General features: G+C 40.6%; 1 protein-coding gene across 3 annotated transcripts in view; it reads left to right on the top strand.

The window, feature by feature from the left end:
- Positions 1–21,334, top strand: part of EPHA4 (EPH receptor A4) — a 159,994-nt gene that overhangs the window by 72,422 nt on the left and 66,238 nt on the right. For all 3 annotated transcript variants that reach the window (XM_061386229.1, XM_061386247.1, XM_061386237.1), the window contains one exon: positions 16,834–17,172. In XM_061386229.1, the coding sequence (XP_061242213.1) occupies positions 16,834–17,172 (339 nt within the window). The remainder of the gene's footprint in view (positions 1–16,833; positions 17,173–21,334) is intronic.

Below are 21,334 nucleotides of genomic sequence, written 5' to 3'. Positions count from 1 at the left end.
TTTCCTTTCTCTGTACCTTTCCTTGCAGTCAGGAATGTAGTCTGGTGATCAGCAGTGCTAGGAGACCAGTGCAGGACCTTGATGTCTTAGTTATTCAGTTGCTTGTTCAGTGATTCTAGTGAGTCTCCTTTTCCGTCTTTGGGAGACCAAACCACTATTAGGTTTAAGGTAACTTTCTGATTCTTTCTTGTGTTTCAAAAGGTATTGAAAAAACGCCTTATAGCAGAAGCAGATTGGCTTTGTATATCTAGGACAAAATAACTAATTTGTTATTTTGCCTCTTTGATTTCTGAGCACCATTACTGGAGTAGTTTTCCATCCTTTTCAATTGGAAATCAGTTCTTGTGTTGTGGGGTCTTTATTTAACTTGTTTGATGAAACTTATTAGGGCCTCATGACTGGGGGCAAACCCACTCCAGGACTCTTACCTGGAAGATCCCATGGACAGAGGAGCCTGGTAGGCTACAGTCCATGGGGTTGCAAAGAGTCGGACAGACTGAGCGACTTCACTTATTTTAGATTGCCAACGCAAAGGGCCTTCACGAATCTGTCTGTAAGTGAACAGCCTTGAATAATTCAATCAGCTATGCCAAACAAACAAAGAGTGATTGATTGATACTTTGATATGGCCTAAAATATTCCAAAATTACAGCTTTTAAGACAATTTGTACTGGAGGAGCTTAGTGCTAATGAGGGCACATTTACCAAGATCTATGAGGAAAGGTCTTGATTTGAGAAAGCTTTCTGTAGGTATACGTTATCAAGAAATTGAAACAGTCCAGCTCCAAACAGTAAAACACCACTTATTCTGTCTTTACATTTGCCTTTTCTAATTGAATTTATTGCACCACTGTATTTCCTCCAGAAAGTGTATTGTTTTAAAATTACCATTTCAGTTCTACTAGTCAAAGCCCCTCACTTCTAATGCTTTCTGACAGTTATCAACATAATGAACCATAATGAAATGATGAGCAATCTTCAGTGGAAACCCAGTGTGGATCCCAGTGGTGCTGTGTGACTGTGCTGTTAACATTTGAATGCAAATTAAAATAACATCGTCCTTACTTGTTTCCAAGGTCAAGAGAATAGAGAGATTTTTTTTTTTAAGTGCTTTAATTTTGGAAATCTCATATCCATTTTCAATCAAGCCCTTGAAGGTTCCACTGATGTTCAGTTCAGTTCTCTACCCCCAAAGATTTACACGCTCACATCGGCTAAGGGATGTGTGGAGGGGTGTCTAACACAAAGCTTTGATGTTATAAACCATAGGATAAAAGGTAGCCTTTGGCTTCAAGTAAAGTACATTTTCTCCCACCCCAAAGTATATTTCTTTTTGCTTTAGAACTACAAGTAACTAATAATGTAATGATTGGAGGAAGGACATTTATGTGAAATTGATAAATGAGAATGCAGTTAGTTCTGGTGACAGATCGGTTAGTAGCAGAGTGAGAATAAAGGCCAAATATTCCTAAAGTTGTGTCCATGAAAGTGTTTCAGAAGATCCATTGGTTGATCCCTAACCATTTCACATTTTATTATCCCGGTAATCATTTTTTTAGAACATATTTTTATGAAAATTCTTGTATCTAAGATTTGGTTATTTCATGTCATTTATCAAATTTGCAATATTAGAGTGCAGTTTCATGCTACATTTCATTTGTCATAGGACAGAAACACAAATTGAGACATCAACCCCCCCACCCCCCGCCCCCGCCCCGCCATTGCCAGGTCATGAGACTTGGTTTTCAAGGCAGAACATATGGTCCACTGCCTGTTAAGCCAGTTGATAGGCCAACAAATGTGTGTCCTCTGGACCATAAAAGCTGGTCAAATCAACCAAAGACATTTTCATGATTCATATGCAACCTTCTATCCATTCCATTTCTAGACTGATTTTTTAGTTACAGCTTTAGTTCAAGGTCTGATATCAGTTACTGAGTAAACTACATCTTTGTTTCTTCCTTTTGGGTTACCTTGTAGCATTTTGACTGTGAATAGGAAAAATTACCTCTAAAGAAATTAAGTGCATAACTCTTGTCTAAAGACACGGATATGGGGTGGATGGTGGTGGGGAGGAGAAGCACCAGGTGTGCTTAATGGAAAGCACTAGATGGGCTGCAGGCTGATCACTTGCCATTTGGTAAAATTTTAAAAGTTCTAGGTTATTTAAGGAAGATCAGATATCATCTTATTGAATTATCTTTTGAAAATGCTCTTTTAGCCTCCATCTTATCCTCCAACCTACTTCTGGTTTTATACAGATTACTTATCAGGATTAATAGTACATAGTAGATTCAGCTGGGAAATGCACATGTTTAAGGGACAGGATTGCGAGCCCAAGTGAAAGACTTGACTCAACTGCCAGTATCATTTAGCCAGGTTATTAAAATTTTTCCATCACCATGAATAATTAAGAATGGTTTGTTATCACCCAGGCCCTGTCATTTCTGGGTAGCATTTTTGACACTACTCATAGAAGTCATACCCTGGCTGTGCACAGCATGCTTCTGTGAAACAAGGTCAATTAGGCACTTTCCTGAGATCCCCTGGGGTGAGAAGTGAATACCTTCTCTGCTATCAGCATTTTGATTTTGCCGTCATAGTTGACTCTTGTTCTACAAGCCATGTACAGCTTGGCAGAAGATGGACCGAGGGGAGAGCCCTGTTGCATGGGTAGAATTGCCCCCCACCCTCCTGTGACCTTCCACCTAGGAAAGAGCCTTTAATAAAAACCCCTGCTCTGGACTGGAATGTAGGAACCAGGCAAACAGCACATCTTAGCTAAGACCAGAGCACCTGACAGGAAGTAATGCCAGCAAACGTCAGCCTGAAGGGCAGAACAGCCAGGAGAAATGTGAGAGGTCCCAGCTGGGGCCACAGAGAATGTGTAGATACACTTCATTTTTTTCCTTTGGATTGTGCATATCTCTGGGAAGGGGATCCTTTTAGCCTTTGAATCAGGCTTTCTGATCCTATCATTGCACATTATTGACTGGGTGAATTTGGGTGAGTTGCTTCACTTCTCCTATCTTAGTTTTTGCTCATCAGATTGCTTTGGGTAACACATACTTTTCTACCAGATGTGATTATGGGGAGCAAAGGAGATTAAGGATGAGAAAGAACTTTGTAAGAGATGAATTCACACGCTAGCTAATTCTAAAGCAAAATATTCATGCTTTTTTTTTAAATTACTTTTCATGGGCTTCCTTATTGTGACTTCTTTCTGGATAACTGAGAGTTGACTGCGTAGAGCACTTCAGCCATAAACTAGTCATCTTAGAGAAAATTCAACCACAGTTAATTGGTAAAGAAAAAGCAAATGGTTCCTGGGTATAGAATGGAAAAAAAAATACTAGATATACTGAAAAATAAGTGGTAGCAAAATTTCAGCAAGGAGTGACCTCGACTGGGAACCCAAGGTTTTTTGGGGACAGCAATAAAGGATTGATGTGTTTGCAAGACTCAGATTTTTAATAATGGGCCGTTCTGCTTTGGCTCTAGCCGTTGTTAAATGCATGAACTGCTGTGATAAAAGGTTACGCCCTGTGCCTACATTTCAGAAGAGGTGTCCCAGCAGCCGTTTTCATGTAAACTTACCCACAGCAGAAAAGGCTGAGAGAAGGCAATTAGCAGTGACAACATATACAGCTGTCAGGGAGGATGCATGACTTTGTTTGAGTCACAACTTACACACCCCAAGTGTTTATTCTGCCTTATAACCTGTCTTGCAGCTGGAGAGAGATTAACAAAGGCTGATCTGAAGGGTTAGAGGGTTTTACAGCTAAGGCACTGAAGTCTTATTGACCGTCAAAAAGTTGTCTGTGATTAATGAAGCCTTATGGGACTCAAGACCCAAGGCACCTCTTCCTCAGAAGCTCTGTCTTGCACTGGTTGCCTCGGTGTATCAGAAGGGTGGCAGGAGCGCTTCAAGAAATTGATCACTTACAAATTACATTTCTGTCTGTGCTCTGGGAGAGTGTTTCTTTCCATATCTAGAATTAATTTCAAGACACAGGCATTGAATTTTCATACTCTTCATGGGGTTCTTCAAGCAAGAATACTGAAGTGGCTTGCCATTCCCTTATCCAGTGGATCATGTTTTGTCAGAACTCTCCACCATAACTTCCACCGTCTTGGGTGGCCTGCATGGCATGGCTCATAGCTTCATTGAATTACACAAAGCTGTGATCCATGTTATCATTTTGGTTATCTTTTTGTGATTGTGGCTGAGCACCGAAGAATTGATGCTTGCTAACTGTGATGTTGGAGAAGACTCTTGAGAGTCCCTTGGATTGCAAGGAGATGAAACCAGTCCATCCTAAAGGAAATCAGTCCTGAATATTCATTGGAAGGACTGATGCTGAATCTCCAATACTTTGGCCATCTGATGCGAAGAGCTGGCTTATTGGAAAAAACTCTGATGCTGGGCAAGATTGAATGCAGATGAAGAAGGGAGCAACAGAGAATGAGATGGTTAGATGCCACCACTGACTCAAGAGGCATGAGTTTGAGCCAACTTTGGGAAATAGTGAAGGACAGGGAGCCCTGGAATGCTGCAGTGCATGGGGTCGCAGAGAGTCGGACACGACTGAGTGACTGAACAACAACAACACTGAATTTTAAAATGGTGATTAAAAATCAGTTCAGTATGAAAAGTCTATGATAGATTTGGAAATTGCTTTATACAAGAGCTCCTTTGATGTCCTATCAGCTATCTGCCAGCCCTGGTTGTGGACTTTAAAAAAAACCTTTTAGCACGTGATTGCCTTTTTTTCTTCATCAGCTTTTGTGATGTGATATACCCGAGTGCCATGGTGGTGACACTTCTGAGGAGTGAGCTGCACTGGGCTTAAGGAATCATCATTCATTCATATATTTGTTCAGCAGATTCTCCATAAGCACCTACTACATCTTTGACTTCTGTCTAAGGGCTGGGGGACTCTCAAAAATCAGAAAAAGAGATTGTTGTTTTCATGGAGCTTCTGTTCTAATGGTGGGAATATAAATGATACACAAGATAATATAAAATTCTTACAAGAAAGAGGGGGAAAAAAGAGTATATCATAGGGTAAAACAGAGGAAAGGGAAGGATTTTACTTTTCAGGGAGTGGTCAGGACCAAGGAGCTGAGATTTGAGCTGAGACCCAGGGGGCAAGGAAGAAGCCAGGGGACAGAATTCCAGGTACAGCTACCAAGTCTAAAGAATTTGAGTTGCGTGTTTAAAGTTTTGCTAACAATGTGAGTTTTAAAATGACTTATTTTAAACCTTTTGGTCCTGGAGTCTGTTGGCATTTTCATTTCAGTTGTAAGAAACAGAAATTTCAGGTTTTTGTGGCACAGTATGCCATGTGTCCATATAGATTTAAATACTTTGGCAGGACCTACTTTTTTTTTTAAGATTTTGATGTAGACCATTTTCTCAAGTCTTTATTGAATTTGTTGCAATATTGCTTCTGTTTTTATGTTTTGTTTTGTTTTTTTTTTTGGTTTACGAGGCATGTAGGATCCTAGCTCCCCAACCAGGAATCAAGCCCACATGCCCTGCATTGGAAGGCAAAGTCTTAACCACTAAACTGCCAGGCCAGAGAGGTCCCTGGCAGAACATACTTTTAAATGCATTTCTCAAAGCGGGTGCCCATCTTTTGCTGAAATTTCAGTTTTCTGAAGTGAAATTTCAGAACAAAGAAGTGAATTTTACCTTATTTGTGACTTTGGAGTAAGGTATGTAAGGTGCCCAGTGGCAGTTACTCTGGCCTAGGCTTTCCATGGGATGGTTTACACCAAACGCCTAGTTCACACTGGAGGCATTTTTTGGCTTTGGGTTTAGTGTTGGCTGACCTTTTTGAATGATTTTATTAAGGTTCCTATAGACTTCATGTGAATGTCTAAACATCAGGTTGCCCTAAACGGTCTACTTTAAATCCTGGCATAAGCCATCAAGCATATTTTCTAAACTACTCAGGAATTTCACTCAGGAATTTCTAATCCACAAGAGGGAAGAATTATGTTTTGTGGAATTACTAGAATTTTCTTTGATGCTTAGAATATTGCCCTTCTTAAATGTCACATTCGCTTAATTCCTCTAGATAGTGTGAAAGCTTGTCTTTTCCCAGAGGAAAGTATGTGGTAGGTTAAGGAAGATCAAAATTTCTTTTATGATGTAACATGATATGATGCAGTAGTCCTTTGCTTCTGCTGTAATTTGGCTATGGTTTCTTGGGAACTTCACGCTGTCAAACTCCTGTCAGCTGAATGCAGGTTGACATCCCACTAGAAAATAATGATTACCCATTGTAGCACCTTCCACCAGTACCTGCTGTGCGATACAGAAAGTATTTCACGCCAGCGAAGCAAATGGATATTCATTAAATTTATCCACAGTGGCAAGAAATACAGGGGCCATTGCATTTAGAGCAATGAGAAAACCGAAACATAAACCGTAATATATACTGCATTTAATTCCTTTGTTAGTCAGAAAATGTAACTTGGACTTTAGAAGCCATAGTTGTTATCTGACCTGTGCGTGCATATGAGCTCGATTGTTCAGTTGTGTCTGACTCTTTGTGACCCCATGGACTATAGCCCACCAGGCTCCTCTGTCCATGGGGTTCTACAGGCAGGAATACTGGAGAGAGTTGCCATTTTCTCCTCGACCTCCTCTCCTCCTCCTCTTCTCGACCCAGGCATCAAGCTCAAGTCTCTTATGCCTCCTGCATTGGCAGGCGGGTTCTTTACCACTAGCACGATCTGGGAGGCCTTGCATAAGTGTGTAAATCATGAGTGCAATCTCCTTAGATTAGTTAAGAGTATGCTTGAAGTCCCTAGAATTCTATGCAAAATCATTAGTGATAATCTTTCTAGGAAGAGGATATTTGCTCCCATCAAATTCTCTGTAGCAGGGCTTGGTAAACTGTAGCCTGAAAATCAAATTCAACTGCCCTTGTTTTTGCAAATCAATTTTCTTGGAACACAGTCATACCCATTTTTTAGGTATTGTCTGTGGTTGCTTTCAAGAGCCATGCAGAGTTGAACATTTGCCAGAGAGACTATATAGCCCATAAAGCCTAAAATATTGACTATCTATCTGACCCTTTACAGAGAAGCTTGTTGAACACTATTATCAAGGGTTAGTAAGTTAAGGATTATTGCATTTGAATTTTGCTTCTGTTAGTTCAACTATTAGCCATGTCACTAAATTATTTTTAAAATGTGAAAGGCATTCTAAACATGAGAACTTTGAAATAGCTAAGCATGCCAGACCCATTCTTTGATGAAGAAAGATAGAACCTTAGGCTTGTATATGAATATTAAGCAGGTTTTACAAAAAGAGCCAAAAATGTAAAGGGAGGACATTTATTATCCCTTTAAATATGCTTCAGTACTTGATTGATTTGTATTTAAAATTGTCTTAATTTTGCTTGTAAAAGTAAAATTGAAAGAAAAAAAAACATAATTCTATAAAAGCTAATAAGGAAAAGGCCCATGAAATTAACTTGCTTCAGAGATAAAGTTTGCCATAGTTGCTTGCTTGAAGAAATCATCACCTGAAATCAAGATGGAAAAAGAAAGGTCATAAAAAACAGTGTCAAAGTAACAAAGCTTAGATTGGCAGAGCCCACATTTTAAATTTCCAGTCATACTGGCTGGTTATGGAGCTATAAAAACAAGAAGAGGACAGGATGCTTACATTGCCATATTTAACTTTCTGTAGTCTCTTCCTTCCCTCTTTAATTCCATGCCCCTTCCCTCAACTATCCAGGGAGGTATCACAATGAATCAGAATATTTCTTTTTTTCCTTCTTCTAGAGCATGTAAGTAAAACTGGACACAATAAGTATTTCTTGAATAATTTTGTGGCTCCACAGTCCTTCCCAACAGATGTCACCACCTCTATATGACGCATAGCCCTTCCCACTTGTTCAGAGTGTTTTTAAATTGTAGCAAAGATTATTGAATTAAACTAGCTACATTGAGATGCTCCATTACAGGGCTTAATGGTAATGAATCTGTATGTGAAAAGCTGGCTAATACAGGCTTAGCCCAGAAAAGCCTGTATTAATTTACAGGCTTAAAATAACATTGTAGGTGGAGGGACAGAAGATGCATTAGAGGACCTTGTTCCAGCCAGTCATTCATGACTCCTCAAACAGCTATTGAGCTTGCTCTGAACTAGGGATCATAGGAGACACCAGGAAATGATGAAGACATCAATTCTGCTATCATACAAACTGTAAGAGAAACAATTATCAAATATATGTTTGGTTCAGTTCAGTCGCTCAGTCATGTCCAACTCTTTGCGATTCCATGAACTGCAGCACACCAGGCCTCCCTGTCCATCACCAACTCCCGGAGTCCACCCAAACTCATGTCCGTTGAGTCGGTGATGCCATCCAACCCATCTCATCCTCTGTCATCCCCTTCTCCTCCTGCCCTCAATCTTTCCCAGCATCAGGGAATTTTCCATTGAGTCAGCTCTTCACATCAGGTGGCCAAAGTATTGGAGTTTCAGCTTCAACATCAGTCCTTCCAGTGAACACCCAGGACTGACCTCCTTTAGGATGGACTGGTTTGATCTCCTTGCAGTCCAAGGGACTCTAAAGAGTCTTCTCCAACACCACAGTTCAAAAGCATCAATTCTTCAGCTCTCAGCTTTCTCTATAGTCCAACTCTCACATCCGTACATGACCACTGGAAAAACCATAGCCTTGACTATATGAACCTTTGTTGACAAAGTAATGTCTCTGCTTTTTAATATGCTGTGTAGGTTGGTCATAACTTTTCTTCCAAGGAGTAAGTGTCTTTTAATTTCATGGCTGCAATCACCATCTGCAGTGATTTTGGAGCTCAGAAAAATAAAGTCAGCCACTGTTTCCACTGTTTCCCCATCTATTTCCCATGAAGTGATGGGACCAGATGCCATGATCTTAGTTTTCTGAATGTTGAGTTTTAAGCCAAATTTTTCAGTCTCCTCTTCACTTCCATCAAGAGGCTCTTTAGTTCTTCTTCATTTTCTGCAATAAGGGTGGTGTCATCTGCATTTCTGAAAGTGAAAGGGAAGTTGCTCAGTCATGTATGACTCTTTGCAACCCCGTGGACTATAGCTCACCAGGCTCCTCCATCCATGGGATTCTCCAGGCAAGAATACTGGAGTGAGTTGCCATTTCCTTCTCCAAGGGTTGTTCCCTACCCAGGGATTGAACCCAGGTCTCCCGCATTGCAGGCAGACGCTTTAACCTCTGAGCCACCAGGGAAGCCCTCTGCATTTCTGAGGTTATTGATATTTCTCCCGGCAATCTTGATTCCAGCTTGTGCTTCTTCCAGCCCAGCGTTTCTCATGATGTACTCTGCATAGAAGTTAAATAAGCAGGGTGACAATATACAGCCTTGACATACTCCTTTTCCTATTTGGAACCAGTCTGTTGTTCCATGTCCAGTTCTAACTGTTGCTTCCTGACCTGCATACAGATTTCTCAAGAGGCAGGTCAGGTGGTCTGGTATTCCCATCTCTTTCAGAATTCTCCACAGTTTGTTGTGATCCACACAGTCAAAGGCGTTGGCATAGTCAATAAAGCAGAAATAGATGTTTTTCTGGAACTCGCTTGCTTTTTCCATGATCCAGCGGATGTTGGCAATTTGATCTCTGATTCCTCTGCCTTTTCTAAAACCGCTTGAACAAGACCTTTTTATCCTTTCATGTTCCAAAGAGAACCAGAAATATTGATAGCTGCCCCGAAATAGGAAATAATATAAGCAGGATAACTGCCAGTCCTACATTCAGACCAGTAGTGGGGCAGTTTGGGAAGACATAAAATGCTATAATTCACAATGACCTACAGCTCCCTGATATTGGTGTGTGTTTAGATATGACATCAATATAGAAACTAGAAAATTAAGTAGTATGATTATCTCTCTTAGTTATAAATCTCATATATAATTGGAGACATTAAGAGGTTGGCATATTTCTGATGAGAAAGGCAATCATTCATCAGAAATTCAATTATTCCTAAATATCTAGATATGCTCTTACCAAACCGAACATGTGCCTTCTTGCCTGACCCACAGCAAAGCAAATCTACTGACACAAATTTGTGGTGAAAGAAAGTACAGCATTTATAACCAGGTACCAAGTGAGCAGAATGGAGAGCTAACACTCAAAAACACTGAGGGAAGAGTTTCTCAAGACAGTGTAAGGGAGAGGGTCTTGGGGTATGTGATCAGCTCATGCTCAGTTCTCTGATTGGTTGATGGTGAGGTAACAGGGTAATGTATCCAGAATCTCAGTCATTGATCTTCTGGTTCCAGCTGGTCTGAGGTCTAGTGCTTATGGTCACCATGCAGATAACTTTTTCTACATGATGAGGGTTTGTATCTGCAGAACTCAAGGATACGGTTTAGGAAAGTATTCCACTTTTGAGGAGGAACACATGAAGAGATGGAATGAAGAGATGGAGCCAAAGCAACCACACACCCAGTTGTGGATGTGACTAGTGATGGAAGTAAAGTCCAATGTTATAAAGAGCAATACTGCATAGGAACCTGGAGTGTTAGGTCCATAAATCAAGGGAGATTGAAGTGGTCAAACAGGAGATGGCAAGAGTGAACATTGACATTTTAGGAATCAGTGAACTAAAATGGACTGGGATAGGTGAATTTAATTCAGATGACCATCATATCTACTATGGGCAAGAATCCCTTAGAAGAAATGGAGTAGCCATTATAGTCAACAAGAGTCTGAAATGCAGTACTTGGATGCAATCTGAAAAACAACAGAATTATCTGTTTCCAAGATAAACCATTCAATATCACAGTAGTCCAAGTCTATGCCCCATCCAGTAACGCTGAAGAAGCTGAAGTTGAACAGTTCTATGAAGACCTACAAGACCTTTTAGAACTAACACCAAAAAAAATGTCCTTTTCATTATAGGGGACTAGAATGCAAAAGTAGGAAGTCAAGAAACACCTGGAGTAACAGGCAAATTTGGCATTGGAGTACAAAATGAAGCAGGGCAAAGGCTAATAGAGTTCTACCAAGAGAACACACTGGTCATAGCAAACACCCTCTTCCAACAACACAAGAGAAGACTCTATACATGGACATCACCAGATGGTCAACACCGAAATCAGATTGATTATATTCTTTGCACCCAAATATGGAGAAGCTCTATACAGTCAGCAAAAACAAGACCGGGAACTGACTGTGGCTCAGATTATGAGCTCCTTATTGGCAATTTCAGACTTAAAATGAAGAAAGTAGGGACAGCCACTAGACCATTCATGTATGACCTAAATCAAAATCTGTTATGATTATACAGTGGAAGTGAGAAATAGATTCCAGGGATTAGATCTGATAGAGTGCCTTTAGAACTATGGACTAAGGTTTGTGATATTGTACAGGAGGCAGGGATCAAGACCATCCCCAAGAAAAAGAAATGCAAAAAGACACAATGGTTGTCTGAGAAGGCCTTACAAATAGCTGTGAAAAGAAGAGAAGCAAAAGGCAAAGGAGAAAAGGAAAGATATACCAGTGTGAATGCAAAGTTCCAAAGAATAGCAAAGAGAGATAAGTAAGCCTTCCCCAGTGATCAATCCAAAGACATAGAGGAAATCAATAGAATGGGAAAGACTAGAGATCTCTTCAAGAAAATTAGAGATACCAAGGGAACATTTCATGAAAAGATGGGCACAATAAAGGACAGAAATATTATGGACATAAGAGAAACAGAAGATATTAAGAAGAGGTGGCAAGAATACACAGAAGAACTATACAGAAAAGATCTTCACAACCCAGATAATCACAGTGGTGTGATCACTCACCCAGAGCCAGACATCCTGGAATGTGAAGTCAAGCGGGCCTTAGGGGGCATCACTACGAACAAAGCTAGTAGAGGTGATGGAATTCCAGTTGAGCTATTTCAGATCCTAAAGGATGATGCTATGAAAGTGCTGCACTCAATATTCCAGCAAATTTGGAAAACTCATCAGTGGCCACAGAACTGGAAAAGGTCAGTTTTCATTACAATCCCAAAGAAAGGCAATGCCAAAGAATGCTCAAATGACCGCACAATTGCACATATCTCACAAACTAGTGCCCATTATTGGTGGCTTAGATGGTAAAAGCATCTGCATACACTGTGGAAGACCCAGGTTCAATTCCTGGATCAGGAAGATCCCCTGAAGAAGGAAATGGCAACCCACTCCAGTACTCTTGCCTGGAAAATCCCATGCATGGAGGAGCTTGGTAGGCTACAGTCCATGGGGTTGCAAAGAGTTGGACACAACTGAGCGACTTCACTTCCACTTTCACACACTAGCAAAGTAATGCTCAAAATTCTCCCAGCCAGGCTTCAACAGTACCTGATCTGTGAACTTCCAGATGTTCATGCTGGATTTAGAAAAGGCAGAGGAACCAGAGATCAAATTGCCAACATCCATTGGATCATTGAAAAAAGCAAGAGATGTTCCAACAAACATCTATTTCTGCTTTATTGACTATGCCAAAGCCTTTGACTGTGTGGATCACAACAAACTGTGGAAAATTCTTCAAAAGATTTGAATACCAGACCACCTGACCTGACTCGTGAGAAATCTGTGTGGAGGTCAGGAAACAACAATTAGAACTGGACATGGAACAACAGACTGGTTCCAAATAGGAAAAGGACTATGTGAAGGTATATTGTCACCCTGCTTATTTAACTTTTATGCAGAGTACATCATGAGAAACGATGGGCTAGAAGAAGCACAAGCTGGAATCAAGATTGCCAGGAGAAATATCAATAACCTCAGATATACAGATGACATCACCCTTATGGCAGAAAGTGAAGAAGAACTGAAGAGCCTCTTGATGGAAGTGAAAGAGGAGAGTGAAAAAGTTGGCTTAAAACTCAACATTCAGAAAACTAAGATCATGGCATCTGGTTCCATCACTTCATCACAAATAGATGGGGAAAAAATGACAGACTTTATTTTTGGGGGCTCCAAAATCACTGCAGATGGTGACTGCAGCCATGAAATTAAAAGACACTTGCTTCTTAGAAGGAAAGTTATGACCAACCTAGACAGCATATTAAAAAGCAGAGACATTACTTTGCCAACAAAAGTCCATCCTGTCAAAGCTATGGCTTTTCCATTATGGCTTTTTTCATGAGCCATCACATCATGTGACATGTGAGAGTCGTACCATAAAGAAAGCTGAGTGCCGAAGAAGTGATGCTTTTGAACTGTGGTGTTGGAGAAGACTCTTGAGAGTCCCTTGGACTGCAAGGAGATCAAACCAGTCCATCCTAAAGGAAATCATCCCTGAATATTCATTGGAAGGACTGATGCTGAAGCTGAAACTCCAATACTTTGGCCCTCTGATGCGAAGAACTGACTCATTTGAAAAGATGATGATACAGGGAAAGATTGAAGGTGGGAGGAAAGGGGGATGACAGAAGATGAGATGGTTGGATGGCATCACCGGCTCAGTGGACATGAGTTTGAGTAAACTCTGGAAGTTGGTGATGGACAGGGAGGCCTGGCGTGCTGCAGTCCATGGGGTCGCAAAGACTCAGACACGACTGAGCGACTAAACTGAACTGAGGAGGAACTAAATGTCCTTGACTTTTTTTTATGGCCAAATGATTATTATTTTCTCTTGCTTGACTGTTTTCCTTTGTTTCTGTGCGTTCTCTCTTCTCTGATTAGATTTGCTCTTTGGAACTTGAGGAAGGCCCAGGAGGCTGGCTAAAACTTTCCTATAAACTGCATGCAGGGGCTACAGGGATCAGTCCATAGTTCCTGCTCGGTTTTAGTACTTATAGAAAAAAAAGACAAGATAATGTAAACTTTAACTATGTAAAAATGTAAGTGTTTTCCCTTCTGGATGCCTTGTGTTTATTGAGAGTACTCTTCATGTTGCTAAGGATGCCTATTTTTCACTCTTTAGTCATCTCTATAGATAATTATTTTAAGATGCTGCTGTTAAGGATGACTGTTTGACCCAGATTGACTTTTGGCTGTATTAAAGTCCATGCTTTTTTCTCATTTTCTTGAGAATAATGTGCCTTCCTTTCTGAGGAAGAGATGATCTTTCCTTATATATGAAAACACACATGATGTATTTCCCATCTTTTAGTTGGCAAGAATTTTCAAAAAAAGAGAAAACACAGATATAATACAACATCATCATTTTTTTAATTTATAAAATCCTTTTCCAGGTGTCTTTTCCCAAGCTTATGTAGGCCAACAATCATATTGGGTGCACATTTCTTTTATTTCATTCCCCTCACCTTAAATCTCCAGTTACAGTCCAAGTTTCAAACTGCTACTATGCCACCATGGAGCCACCACTCCTTGTGGCAACAAAACATGAAATAGATGCAGTACAAATTTACCAAACCATTCTTGGAGGCAGCGTTGAACTTCTGAGCTTGCTAACTAGTTCTCTGTCTTCCTTTGAGCACCTTTCCAGGGTAGATTCTTTAAGAATCACTGCCCAAAGGAAGAAGGCTGTTCTGGACTGTATCTTGCTTTCATGCCAGCCCTCCATGTTGAAACCCTGCAGCATCTTTGTTTTTTTTCTTTCACGTGGCAGTGTTATATCTCTGAGTCCTGTGACCATTTAGTTTTCTGCTCCATTTCTTCTCTGTTTAGACACCGCCATGTCCCGTCCTACATACTAATTACTGACTTTTTGCTTCTGCAGTGCTTGATTCATTGTGTCACATTTTCCCATGTGAAAGTGGACTAGGAACCTTGGCAAGGACGTTAATGGATTTAAGAGTCACTCCTGTTTAACCCTGAAAGTCACAGCAAAATACGAACCAGTGGCTTGACCCATTTTAGGAACCAAGCTGTGGTCAACTTTCGCCCCAGACTAGCAGATGGCAAGAAACATCTCAGAATTTGAACAAAATTGAAGATACTTGGTCCTTTTTCCTGTCTTTGCCTTTCAAACTTTGGTGGAAGCTCCTAATTTTGTTGTTATTTTATCAACAAATGTGGAAATAACCCCACTGTGTGGGAGTTAGTACTTTGGGATTTTAGTGGAACTCTGTTACTAATTAGATTGCACGAACTTTCAGTATTATCAGCTCCACTTTCTGGCTCTCAATTTCCTCATCTATAAAATGAAACTATTTAGCCAAATGATCTTTAACATCTTATCTGGACCTAAGTGTCTTTTATTTCAAATAGCTCTAATCATGTTATTAAAAAAAAAAAAAAAAAAAAAAAACATTAATACTCACTCTACTAAGGACCAAAGAGATAAATTTAAAATCTAAATGAGAAATAAATCTGTGCATTTTTTTCTGAGGACTTCTGTGGGGGCAGTCTTGTCCTTTAACACAAATTTTACAGCACTGTTTTTCCTTTAAGGTTCTTAGGATGGGAATCAAGTCTTAACACTAAGAGAGAGAGGTTGTCAGTAATTAGTCTCCAAGGGAAATTGGGAGGTCCTGCCTACCCTGTTACAGTCTTCAGTTAAGTTGTATGAGATGAAAAGGAGATGAATTACCTTTGTTCAATATTACTACCAAAATCCTTTAGCCATTTGTCACTGTGAACTCAGTAATACTGGGTATGACTCCTCCTTCATAAAATTACCTCTTCCAGTTCTCTGGCAATGGCTAGTCTGGGACAATATATTCCATTATGATTGACTAGATAAGGAAGCCTGCCAGTTACTTCCTTTTAACTTTCTTTTTCTGAGTAACAAGGACAGATTTCCCTGAAAGCAATGATTATAAGTAAATTAGCAGTAGAATAGAAACAATAAGCAAGAAGTCTCAATTTTTCATTGATACTTACTTCAGCTCTTTTCCTTGAAGACCAAAATGGGAAAGAGGGAAGCAAAAAGAGAACTTCCCAGTTGTTGCAGTGAATCAATATTTTTCATTAGAGTGTGGCAGGCATCTTTTAGACCTTTAGAATCAGGTCAGATCAGGAAAATCCCCTCTTTTCTCTCCCATCCTGATTCTTCCCCCTGAAGGCAGCTTGTTTCATAACATCTTGGCCTAGAGACTAATCTACAGTAAGAATTGAGAGGGTTCTGTGCTCTTATTTATTGTTACTATTTTTAAACTAAGTACTATGTTGTTTGCAATCAGTTCTATTTCAAAAGAATCATGACCACCAGATATATTTTGGACACCTTTGATGTCAGTAGAAATGAGAAGGGCCTGGTGTAGCCCTGGTCAGCTGAAGATCAGGCCGTGGAGATTTGGGCACCTTTGCACAATCCTGCCATGGAGTTGAGATTTCTCAACAACTGTACCTTTGACTTCTCTGCAGCCAGGCTAAACCAGTTCCTACTAATTACCCACAAATAGCTTAACTCTCAACTGCCGTGTCGGACGGAAGAGGGATATCTATGCCATTCAGTTAATTTTATTCCATGTTGATAACACACTGTACTTAGGAATCATCATTTGTCTTCAAAAATGGTGTATAACTAGTAGTTTACCAGAGTCCCACAACAGCCCTGGGAACTAGAAACACAATTGTGTACACATCTTTCAAATGATAAGAGTAAGGCTAGACAAGTTATGAGAAAAATAGCCAGGTCACTTCATAGAGAAAGCCGTTTGGAGCCTATTTGATATAGAGTTACTTCACATCTCTGGTCAGTGCTGCGTTTGTACAGAAAAGAGAATGACACTCACGCAGACAGCCTTCTGTCATATTGCTCTTTTAAATGATTTTTGCTGGCTTAATTTGCTTTTGGCTTTCTTTGCTAAATGGGCTCATCTTATTTCTTATAACTGCAGAAAAGAATATAAGTTCTGAGAGATTCCAAAAGGCTCGTTTTAGTTCTTGGTTTGATAGTATGTTTTGTTTTCTTTTTTCCTCCAGGCCCACCATCTGCTCCTCTCAACTTGATTTCAAATGTCAATGAGACTTCTGTGAACCTGGAATGGAGCAGTCCTCAGAACACGGGTGGCCGCCAGGACATTTCCTACAATGTCGTGTGCAAGAAGTGTGGAGCAGGTGACTCCAGCAAGTGCCGACCCTGTGGAAGTGGGGTCCACTACACTCCACAGCAGAACGGCCTGAAGACCACCAAGGTCTCCATCACTGACCTCCTGGCTCATACCAACTACACGTTTGAAATCTGGGCAGTGAATGGTGTGTCCAAGTATAACCCTAGCCCAGACCAATCCGTGTCCGTCACTGTGACCACCAACCAAGCAGGTAGGAGTCACATCCACTTTATTGTAGGATCTAAATGTGTACAGAGAAAGAGCTTATGTTGAGATCTGTGCTTGTTGCTTAAGTTCTGCCCTTGAAGAAGAACTACAGGGATCTAATCGTAAATGTGTGAGTTGTGTTATAAACAATACTTAGAAGGATGTTTATTCATTCAGCAGATTTTTTTGGGGGTACCAACTGTATAGCATGCATTGTACTAGGTGGTGGAGATTACATGAAGTCTAGGACACGGGTTGAAAACAGATGACAGTGAATTGGGTCACTCTATGCTGGACTTCTCATGTAAGGAATGTGTCTTGGCCTTTTTAATCACAAGGTCCTGGTTGGATATCAGTGCATTTACAGATTATTTAGGAATACAAAGTTGATTTTTAGCAATGCAGAGCACTACACTTGTATTTTTCAACAAAAACATTAGCAGCTGTAGTTTTGATTTTTTTTTTTTTAATATCCACATAGGTCTTTGTTAGAATTACCCTATAAGCCTGTGAACAAGAAATGGTTTAAAGGGGAGCTTGATCTGTGTGGTTGACAAAATTTTCCTTCAAACACATCCTACTTTTGGAGTGACTTTCATAGTTACATTCACACTGGACAGGTGGGAGAGGAGAGTTAATTTGCCTCATTTCCTGCACACTTTCTCTTCTAATGCAGATGACTAGAAAATAGATTCTGTTCCTGGGGTGTTTCTGCTGAGTTCATTTCAGAACTGTTATCCAGTCTTGAATATCAGATTTTCCAAAGTGTGAATGAGAATCTAGATTTCTAGGCTCTGCCCCTGACCCACTTACTCCCATTCTTCTCCTAAAGCAGTCTCCATACTTTCTCATACTAATTTTCCATTCTGGATTTCTACCACATGTTTCACATCGCCAGCTCCGTTATTTAATTTTGGGGATTTAAAGGGGTGGAGGAAGAGAGGACCATGGTTTATCCTTTTATGAAGCTATTAAGAACAACACACTTTACTGGGAAAGGATTATAAATTGCTAAGAACCCTATTGCCTCTTGCTGCACTTCTCTCTAAAATGAATGTTTCAGTAAGTGCACTCAATAGTTAAGTAAAATATATCTGTACTAATTGATTCTATAGTGAGAACTATTCCAGTATTCCAATATAAAGCCATTCTTTTCTCACTTTCCCCTGAACTCTCTAGAATAAATAAAAAGTTAAGAATGGGGCGGGAAGCGGGGAGCGGGATTTTGAACTGGCTCTGGAATGGCAGACCTTCCCGGAAGGCAGTTTCAGTTACACAAATGTGACCAGTCTTTTAATATATGTGGTGTGAACAGGTCCTCTGGTTATGTGTTTGCCTTTTATTTCTGCACTTTTAGGATGTGAACACTGTATGGTCACCAGTTTTATTTCTTTACAATGGGTAGTATGATTTAGGAGGTTTTGATAGCGTCATAAGGACTCTGAACGGCAGCCTTTGTTAGTTGTCTTTTGGAAGAAGGCAATGGAAACATTGCCCACAGACCCTCAGAAACCTAGGATGTCTAATGTCTGTGTTCCAGGGAGCCTGGAAGGTGGTCTGCGAACCCCTGGAGAATCTGGTTTATGGTTCAATCAGTATGTTCTGCCCCCCTATACCTTTCCGGCTTCCCGCCAGTACATCTCGACTTTGTGTTCTTAACGGGATTAATTCTAGGAAGGAACCTTTTGAGGCCTCAGCTGTACAAGGTGAAATCATTCTGTTTGGTGGAGGGCAGCCTTTGGGAGATGTGCTGAGGACAGGCTTGGCTCCCACAGATTTTGTGGGGAGACTTCTCTGTCTGTGTACCTAAGGATTCAAGCCAAGGGATTACGTCAACCCCTACCAAGCCAGGAGGCACAGAGCACAGAAGGAAGACCAGCCAAAAGTCCTCCAAAAGAAGAAAGTGTGCAGAAATGTTATGTGAGGGAAGGAAACAAAGTCAGAGTTTTATTAAAAATGTAGGTGTAATTCTTTTAGATCTCGGAAAGAGGTGAACAGGGAATTCCTCTGACACAATGAGATTTTCTCTGCCACGGCAAGCAGTCCTGCCAGGAGGTTTGCTGAAAAGGACAAAATTCTAGCTCCTTGTTTTAATTTTCATGAAGGGTAATGGTGGGAAGAAGTTCAAAATTAAAAAGAAATTTTTCATTAAGGAGACCTCCTATGTGGCCGGCCAGAGAGCTTCTACTTAGCAGAGAGTTGTCAGTGTGCACGGCATTGCCTCATTATGCTGCGGCTATCTGGCGTTTACTAATTCAGAATCATGGGGATGGTTTATCTTTGATTAACAAACCCTTTCTTCATAGTAGTGCAGATTAATAATGTAGGTCAAAAATTCCGGGTGAGTGTAGCAGCCATAAACTCTATCAAAGTTCCCCTATGCATATTTACTTACTCACAATTATATTCTAATTGCTGTCATTCTGATCATTTCATTAAATTAAATTCCTTAGGGACCTCTATAGGCAGTGATGTCTCACTCTATAAGGAATACATAGAATAAATGCATGTTAGCTTTAACCACCTAGAGTCCACCTAGTTTCATGGATTCTGCAATTTTTGTCCTGTTTTCACAGGGTTCTTTCTCTCACTGGTAACATATTTAGAAACAAACATAAAACCTAGAATTCCTGGTTTTATCATCACCATCACTGAGATTGTCACAGTTGAACAGCATTGTGAAGGTGAAATTCACCTAAGCTCGTGTCAGAGCCAGTGCTTGAACCCAGGGAGAATCATGCTCCCAAAAGGAAAAAGTTGCTTTCTTTAAAATTAATAGATAACTAGTGGCTTTTGTGAGACCAGATTCTGAGTATCTGAGCGTAGAGATGGCAGTCTAATTGGGCTTTGATCTTGTAGTTGTGAATGTGGTGTAGTTGTGAAAGTAACTGGGATATAGAGTGTGAATGGATCGGTGTTCTCATGTGGTTATTTTAAGGCATCCTAACCCCAGTCTTACAGTTGGTGTCTTAAGGGGCTAATTGCACCTTTTCCCTCACCTCCTGAGTTCAAACCCAATTGAAATAAAAAGCAGGACAAGACAAAGGGAACTCAAAAGTGCCAGCTTTATTGCTGATGAGCTGATGAAAGGATATGAGCTTTGTATCTGTGGCCAAAAGGACTGACTCTGGTGACACTTACCCTGTGTCACCCAGGGACAGGGTAGCCCAGCTGGCTGACTGCCGGCTCCCTGCCAGGACAAAGCCTACTCTGCTCAGGTCACCCAAACGGATGCTCTCCCAGGAGGCAGATCAGACAGCAGCAAGGGTTGACCTGAGGACATAAGACTGCTCCCAAATTCTCTTCCTCCGTTACCCCACCCCCTGCCTCATGCCAAGAAGATAAAGGAAGGTTGAGAAGAGGAGCAGGAATGTGGCTGCCACTGAAGTGGTCCTGTAGGTAAAGATCACACAAGGAAAATGGACATTCTCCCTACACTCCATTGCAGTCCAAAAGGAACAAAATGAGATTTCCCTTGAAAACTCATGTTTTCCTTCCTGCATCTTGCATCCCCTGGTAACTGTTCCGTCTTTTGTTTAGGAAGAGATGGTTTCAATGCTTATGAAAAATGTATAGGCTGACTGCCGGCCGATTTGTTTTCTAGATGACTTTCCTTCAGTTTACTTTTCCTTAAGTGGACCATCTCAGGGAAATGAATACAGAATGTGTCCCCAGGAGAGAGAAATGCTGTATAAATGAAACAAGGTTTTCCTGACCAAGCAACAAAAATGTGGATGTTTTTGCTAAAAATTCCTTGATGGCAGCCAGCAGTAGACCTGAATATTACCACCAAACCAGTTTCCACTCTGCACCCCTTAAACCCCCACCAGTCCCCCGGCTCTGGGGCTGGACTATGCTCTAGGTTGTTTTGTTTAAGTTCTGGTGAAGCTCTGTGGCTCATATTCTCTACTAACCCCACAGTGTATCCAAGACACCTATACTTTTGACTTGTACTTTGCATATGCTGCTATTCTAGACACCCTTTACAAGGAAATAGATCTGACAACCTCTCTAAGGCGTAACTGTCCTGTCCTGGTGACAAAACATCTCTCAACACTGGATTTGGATGAATTCCGATACTCAGTAGATCGCATAATCATTTGAACCTAGCTAATCTCTAAGATCCTTTCTAATTCTAAAATTCTGTGATTCCAAAAATTGTAGCC

The sequence above is a fragment of the Bos javanicus genome, chromosome 2 (assembly GCF_032452875.1).
Source record: "Bos javanicus breed banteng chromosome 2, ARS-OSU_banteng_1.0, whole genome shotgun sequence".
Classification (NCBI taxonomy): Eukaryota; Metazoa; Chordata; class Mammalia; order Artiodactyla; family Bovidae; genus Bos; species Bos javanicus.
Note: the sequence above shows the minus strand (reverse complement) of the source record. Positions and strands in the feature narration are given on the sequence as shown.